The sequence below is a fragment of the Berghia stephanieae genome, chromosome 1 (genome assembly GCF_034508935.2).
Source record: "Berghia stephanieae isolate SIO BIC M18660-M18661 chromosome 1, UCSD_Bste_1.3, whole genome shotgun sequence".
In the NCBI taxonomy this organism is placed as follows: domain Eukaryota; kingdom Metazoa; phylum Mollusca; class Gastropoda; order Nudibranchia; family Aeolidiidae; genus Berghia; species Berghia stephanieae.
Window position 1 is genome coordinate 72,968,602 of NC_088360.1, and position 7,500 is coordinate 72,976,101.

At 36.9% G+C, this 7,500-nt stretch overlaps 1 protein-coding gene across 10 annotated transcripts in view; it reads right to left on the minus strand.

Moving 5' to 3' along the window:
- LOC144956263 (HHIP-like protein 1) overlaps positions 1–7,500 on the minus strand; it is a 50,718-nt gene that overhangs the window by 26,034 nt on the left and 17,184 nt on the right. For 4 of the 10 annotated variants that reach the window (XR_013641935.1, XM_078886741.1, XM_078886733.1 and 1 more), the window contains exons 2-3: positions 5,179–5,371; positions 190–358 (exon numbers count right to left, since the gene is read on the minus strand). Coding sequence is in view for 7 of the 10 variants with exons in the window: in XM_078886741.1 (XP_078742867.1) it covers positions 190–358; positions 5,179–5,351 (342 nt within the window). In the remaining 3 variants the exon portion in view is untranslated. Of the gene's footprint in view, positions 1–189; positions 359–5,178; positions 5,372–5,601; positions 5,839–6,328; positions 6,488–7,500 lie in introns of those variants that run through there. The other 6 variants (XR_013641937.1, XM_078886749.1, XM_078886774.1 and 3 more) reach the window with 3 other exon arrangements.

Sequence of the window (7,500 nt, forward strand, 5' to 3'; positions counted from 1 at the left end):
GTTGTTGTTGTTGTTGTACTAGTAGCAGTAGTAGTTGTTGTCGTTATTGTTGTTGTTTACCTATTGTTTTTGTAGTAGGTTGTGGTGGTGGAAGGGGTAGTGGTGATAGTGGCAGTGTTAGCAGGAATATTGTCGGTGGTATTAGAAATCGTAGACGTGGCAATATTAAACATCCATTCCTTTCAGTACCTTATCCAGTATTCCACTCTTTTCGGCATCAAAGATGTGAGCCGCATAGGGAGAACATTTCTGACAGAGAACGTCCCTAATGTAATCCCGACAGGTGTCCCAATCAGATGATCGCACCTGAGACTTAATGTAGTCGTACTCTTTCTTCAGTCGGATGTCAGTTTGTTCCCTGAAAAATAATTATGAAATGAACCAAGATAAATGCATACACAGTTACACTTACCATGATAATGCACTTAACAATGTTCATAATTATTTAACCCAGCTGACAATATGAAACTTCATATATAAATCTTCTTATCTGTCACATAACAATGATTCACCTTTATTTTTCTAAAGTTTTATTTTAGTGATACAAACATAAGAACGGAGTTCATCTCACTCCAATTAGATGTCGATAGGCTTAGAAAAACTTTACTTTCGAATAGTAGATTGTCATTCATTTACTGGCCTTCTCTTTGAACTCATTTCAAATCAGTGAATACTTTTCTTTCAACCTTTGTCACATAGCCACTTATTATAAAAGTTGATTGATTTAATCTTCATTACTCACTTCTTTCAAGAACTTACAGCTTGACGGACACACTATTCCACTCCTCATATTATCTTTATTTTCGAGAATTATATCTTACTCTCGGGACTTTGTGGAGCATTTCACTATTTTTTATTTCCACTACCAAGACGCCAGAGCTTCCTTGGTCACCAAGCCCGGGTCCTGACGAGAAGGAATTGCAAAAACTCCCGGACTGTAAGTGGAACCCCACAAGTTCGTACGCAATATCTAACGCTATCACCCAGCAAAAATCGCATAAGTTACGTAATATCATCATTTTCTCGTTTGCGATTGTGATCACCATTCATTTATAATAAGAGGACTCGTTTCATTAAATATCATCTTTCTATTCATATAATCTTAAACAACTCCTCATTTGTTCTTTTTAAAAAGTTAAAAATTAATTCTGGTGGCCTTGTTTATCACATCTTTATTTTTTAAATAAATATAGTCGAGTTACCTCTTGAGCGCTCATCAAACATTATCTACTCATTACATAATATGCCCGGGATTGACGCTTATTTCTCGCCCTTTTACTCAAGGACAGACGGAGGGCGACATCGAGATCAAGTTTACACATTCTTAAGTAACTGCGCTCAACTTTGTTACAAGATAAGAACTGGTCTTGACTAAGCCGACGTGCACTTATTTGCAGGTCTGATAACCCAATTCATTATGAGCCATGGAGCTCTTACCTACCGGACAAAGAATACGCAGTGAAACCTCTTTTTGTCAAGGCTCAAGATTTCTACTTTCTCTTTCTCATCCAATGTTATCAGACATGGCGTGTTTTGATGAGAGTCTGTTAAATTTGATTTTTTTTTCCCTTTTTAGAATGATTTTTATGAAATGATTCTTATTTCCACAGCATTCTAACATTTCAGGATTAATTTGTTTGTGATTTCCAACAGGATTTAATATAAAATGGGGAGGAAGTGCTCAGTCGTAAATTGTCGAAGTGGATATCGTCCCACTCGCGATAATCCACCATCGGCATCAGATGAAAAGATTTCTGTTTATCGTTTTCCAACTGACGATGAAACAAAAAGGCTTTGGATTTCACGTCTGCCTAATGTATTGAAATTTGAGGATGTGACTGATAACATGGGCGTATGTTCTTTACATTGGCCGAAAGACACTGAAATGATTCGAACCGTCGGCGAAGAGCCTTTCGACCTGCTAATCCACCTTCTATTTTCCCTAACGTCCAAATGTTCCAAAATCATCTATCCCTCTACAGGCTGGCAGACATACTTGTCGTACTACAGACAGAGCAACAGCAGAGTCAATAGCTGTTGTTATTGATGAAATGGCTGAATTTCGTGCAAGAGATTCGCTTGATGGAAAGGATTTTCATGAACGCTTTATTGACATGCTTCTTGGCCATCCTGTAGGAGGTGTTGTTGGATTTGAAAAGGCAAGAGGGCTCTACACTTTCTGTAGTATAAGTAGAGATGGTCCAATCTGTGATTTTTCTATGTTTTTTTAATATATTATCTTCCTCAGGTTCTCTGGCTTTATCATTTGAATGCTACAAGGGCGTCAGAAAAATAAAGAATTATCCAGACTTTATTTCTAGTGACAAGCAAGTGAAGTGTTGGAGTGGGCTTGATGCATTGATTAAGTATGTCATTTCCAATGATGAAGATGTTCCACAGGTGAAATTTCTACAACGTAATGTTCACAATCTTAATGCCTCAAAAATAAACGCATTTACTCCACAGAGGACCTTTTTACTGCTTTTAGTTGGTATTCATTGTCTTGTTCTCTATATTCACAGCTTAGGAGTTATTTACAATTACCATCCATTTCTACTTTACAGAAAATTACTGCTGTCAGCAAAAATATGAGTGATGCAGCTTTATTTACCTCTATTTTCAGGAGCATCAGTGAGCGCAGCCGGGGATGTATATTGATTGTGGATGAAATTTACATCAAAGCCTCTTTGTCGTATCGTGGTGGTGAAGTCTTTGGTTATGCTCATGATTATCCTGACAAGAGCAGCTACAACAATGCTTGGTATTATGGTGAAATGTTTTTTTGGTTCAAAATCTTTCCTTGCCAGACTTGTTCCGTATCATTCATTAACTTCTGAATTTCAATTTCAACAGGTTGCTGAAGTCATTACAACTGTGGAGGAATGTGGAGGAAATGTTGTCGCCATTGTATGTGATAATAATAGAGTAAATCAGTCTTTTTTTCGGAAATTTGACAAGGATGATGAGCAAAAGCCTTGGATTGCTAAATCCCCAGTCTCAACTAATCACAAACCTCTTTTTTTGATTTATGATCCAGTTCACCTAAAGAACATACGTAATAATTGGATTTCAGAAAGAACTGGTACCATTGCTTTTTCACCTTTAGATAGTCCTGACCCCACAGACAAGAAATGGCTAAATGGTCTGATTTGATAACACTATACGATCATGAAACATCTGAATTTTCATTGCGCATGTCTAAATTAAATAATGTTTGTCTTAGGCCTTCTAACATCGAAAAGCAGAAAGTTTCTCTTGTTCTTGATGTCTTTTCAGAAAAAACAAGTGCAGCCCTCAAGTCTTCATCAGCTTCGACACAGTCATGGAAAGATACGGCTATATTCATTGATAATGTGATATGTTTATGGAAAGTTTTCAATACAAAAGATCCTCTCCGACAGACTCGACTTCGAGATCCTGATATGGCAGTAATCAGGGATGAGGAGCATCACCAGCTGGATATTCTGAACTCATTGGCAGATATCGCATTACGTCTTACTCCACTTTCTAATCCTCGTATGCATTCTCTTACAGCAGATACAGCCAAGGCTCTCTTCTGGACCTGCAAGTGCTTTATTGATTTGGCACATTCATTTTCTCTTGTCCTCAGATAACAGTCTCCATCATGATTATGTCGCTCTTGGTTTTTTTCAACAGGATGATATTGAAAGCCATTTTTGTCACTTACGCAGATCAGCAGGGTGTAACTATTACATTTCAGTAGAGAATGCCTCGCATACCAATACCATTGATCGTGCCAAGCTCATGCTGGAGAGCATGACAACAGATGTTGATTACAGTGGAGCATCAACATAAGACATCATTATCAAGCATCCTTTCTCTCTCTCCCCCCCCCCCCCCCCCCCCCCCCCCCCCCCCATGCCCCAATGTTAAATTTTTATGTCCATGAATGTGAATATTAATTCTCGAATTTCAGAGACACTCTCAAATAATTTTCTTCTTATATCCTCAGAATTGCCAATATTACTTACAGGGCCATGTATGTATTTATATGTATTTATTTATTTAAAATTAAAAAAAAACAACCTTAATGCGGCCACATTTTGATTGTGACGGTCACAAGCCCGTTAAACGCAGAGTGAGGTGCAAATTGTATCATGAAATGGAATCATCTGGATTATTCTTCCAATGGATTAAGATTATGGTGTATTTCTTATTTGGATAAATATTTCTGAGGATTAATTTGTGGTTGTGATATTCATGGCATGTAAGTAGACACCCTTAGATTTGGATATTTTTCACTTTCTTTTTCTTGCTTGACTACTTGTCAAGTTGTATTCCAACAATGTGAATAATAGCATTTCTATCCCTCACTACTATTACTCTTAAGTTAATAGACTTAGATTAAAAGTACATGTCAATGCTAATGGAGAATATGAACTAACAACTAATAACAATGAAATATGAAATAGATATAGTCTTCTTAGTAATAAGTAGTAATCATGTCATGATAATCATCCTTATTATTATTATTATTATTTATTATTATTATTATTATTATTATTATTATTATTATTATTATTATTATTATTATCTATATAATAATAATAATAATAATAATAATAATAATAATAATAATAATAAATAATAGATCTTTATTGTCCATAAATATGGCAATGTGTCATAGAACTAGAAATATTCAGATTTTATGGGGTTTCTTCTTGATATTTCGTACTGTTTACAAAATAATAACTATCAATTTGAATTGCCCTTAATTAACCCATCTGTGGTTTAAGCAATTATAATCAAGGTTAGCTATCATCAGAGTAATATGTATTTAAACTATAATCATGAAAAATATAATTTCTCAATAAAAATAATTGTAGAGAGGCACTTTTAAAAAGCGTTTTAAACGTTTCGTTATTCGTACAGATTCATTGAGGCCCAGTTTTTAGGCCCCCAATAGAATCGATTCTCTTCCGGGCTATGTGACCTACTGTCTGTTCACCTAGGCTTCGTCCCATATTTTGTCGCGAATTCGGGCACTTCGTGAGCGAAAAAGAGGCCCAAAGATATGTGCGGGATAGTCATTGCTAGGTGATGTCTTTACGTTTGATGATGGTGACAATAACGACGATGGTGATGATAATCGTGATGCTGATGCTGATGATGATGATGATGATGATGATGATAGCACCATCCATATATCAAACTTACCCACAACATCCCAAAAAAGAATACTCCGTACAAAAAAACAAAGGAGTGGTAGGTTTGAAAGGAGCTCGATAATCAAGACATTGGGGGTGTCCACATACTTGAATTAAGATTTGAGACAAAATCACACTCAACAGAATTAGGGTGTTCCTATTGGTTGTCAAGAACGTTTCCATTTATCACCCTTTGCTGGACTCTGTGGAGTAAAGTGCAATCAACGATTGTAACATTTGTTTCTTTTCTTTTTCTTTTTGGTTTCTTTTTTTTTTTTTTTTTTTTTTTGGGGGGGGGGGGGGTGTTTCTTTTTTTGGCTTATGTCATCAAGAGGTATTTGTGGAAAGTCAATCTCAGATACGTCTGATAAAAACATGCTAATAAAGTAAAGTATATGAACACTTGTAAAACATATGTCTACGGATAACTCACGTTCAATACGCTTCACATTGCCTCGTCTGTCTTTTTTTCCCACAGCGGCTTCATGGAACCAGATTTTTCATATAATAAGAACAATTCGCCAATGATGGTTCCTCCGTGTCCGCTTGTTGCTATTCACACGGATGCCATTTTAAAAAAATCATTATCTTATTGAGGCTATCTATGCGTCTAGGTAAAATACTCCTTGAAGCCTTGAAAGTTTATAGTCTGATTGATATCAGTCACGCTGATTCGTGGAGAAAAATAATCACGTGACAGCACTATTGTTACGTGTCTTGTGTCATATGTTGACACCTGGGCTTAGTTGTATGAATTTTGGTGACACTCCAATTTTTATGACGTCATTCTAGACAAACTGGCGCCAGATGTCAAACTTGGGACAAGGCAATTGATGGTCGTATAGGAAGGGGGTGGTGGAAGGGGTAAATGAGTCTAGGCTTTATTTGTAAGTAGGTCAAATAGGTACAGCTATAGGTACGTTAAAAAGATAATTATTATGACTCACTAGATAAAAAGTCCCATCAAATAAACTACACACACACTCCCTCTCTCTCTCTCTCTCTCTCTCTCTCTCTCTCTCTCTCTCTCTCTCTCTCTCTCTCTCTCTCTCTCTCTCTATCGATCTATCTATCTATCTTTCGCTCATTCTTTGCCCCCTCTCTCTGTGTGTCTGTTTCTCTCTTTCTAACTTTCCCTTATCCACCGTAGGGAAACTCACCTGATCAAGTCGTTGGGAACGCTGACTCCACGCGGACTCAACACTAGGATTGACCACCACTAACCTCCACTTGCAACAACTGCCATTACAGCTACTGCTGCTGCTGCTACTACTACTAAAAGGGCATGTGTCTACCCACTAATATCCCGGTAGAAAAGCAGCCGGATGCATTTTCAGATTTCTTTTCGGGAAAAATATCGAAAATTCGGAACAATTTGGACCTCGTGCAAAATGAATATATAAATTTCCACCCTTTTTCGGGTTCACAGGGATTCTCTTGTTTTAAAGAAACAACTGAATAAGAGATTTCTAAAATAATTTTTTCATCTTCCTCGAAGTCATGTGATTTAGATCCTTTACCAACTAATATTTTGAAATTATGTCTTCCTGAATTGATACCTTGCATAACTTATATTATAAATCAGTCACTTATCTCAGGACAAGTCCCAGATATCTATAAACATGCAATTGTAAAGCCTCTCATAAGGAAGCAAAATCTCGATGTAAATCCAATAATTGGATTCAGTAGTCTGATGTCACGCAGCCCGGCAACGGCGGCCATCTTGGTTCTAGACAAAGAAAATCATTACTTTTTATTCTTCATGCTGGCTAGAACTTTTCATTCCCATTTCATATGCCTTGTGATCAGAATGTGTAAAAGTCAATACATGATCAAATTGATGGGGTTTTTTACCTCTGGATACGCGTTTAAGCTCGCCGGGGAAATATTTCATACGGCGTCAGCCATTGTTCCGATAGTTTAGAGCCAGTGTTTCTAAGTTACCATACGTCATTAGGAAGGAAGTGACAGTACGACTGTTGAAGACTATTGAGCGTGGGACGTTAACCGCTTACAATTGATGCAGTGCGTTTAGCCAAAAAAAAAAACTCACAACATTCGCCAGCCGGATAAAATGAAGCAAAACACAAAACTATGTGTAACCTTGAATGTTTACAGTCTGATTGATAGAATTTAGTGAGAACTACTCATAAAAATGGCTGGCTAAAAACATGAACAAAGTGCTGGGTGACATGAAGTTTTCGTTCCTTCTTATAGATAGTATGCAGATGACGTCACTCAGGCCTTTGTTATTGTTTTTGCCATCCGCGTTTGTGAGTTGTTCTCACTAAACTGTATTAACCAGACTATAAAAGTTCATGGTTACACAGAG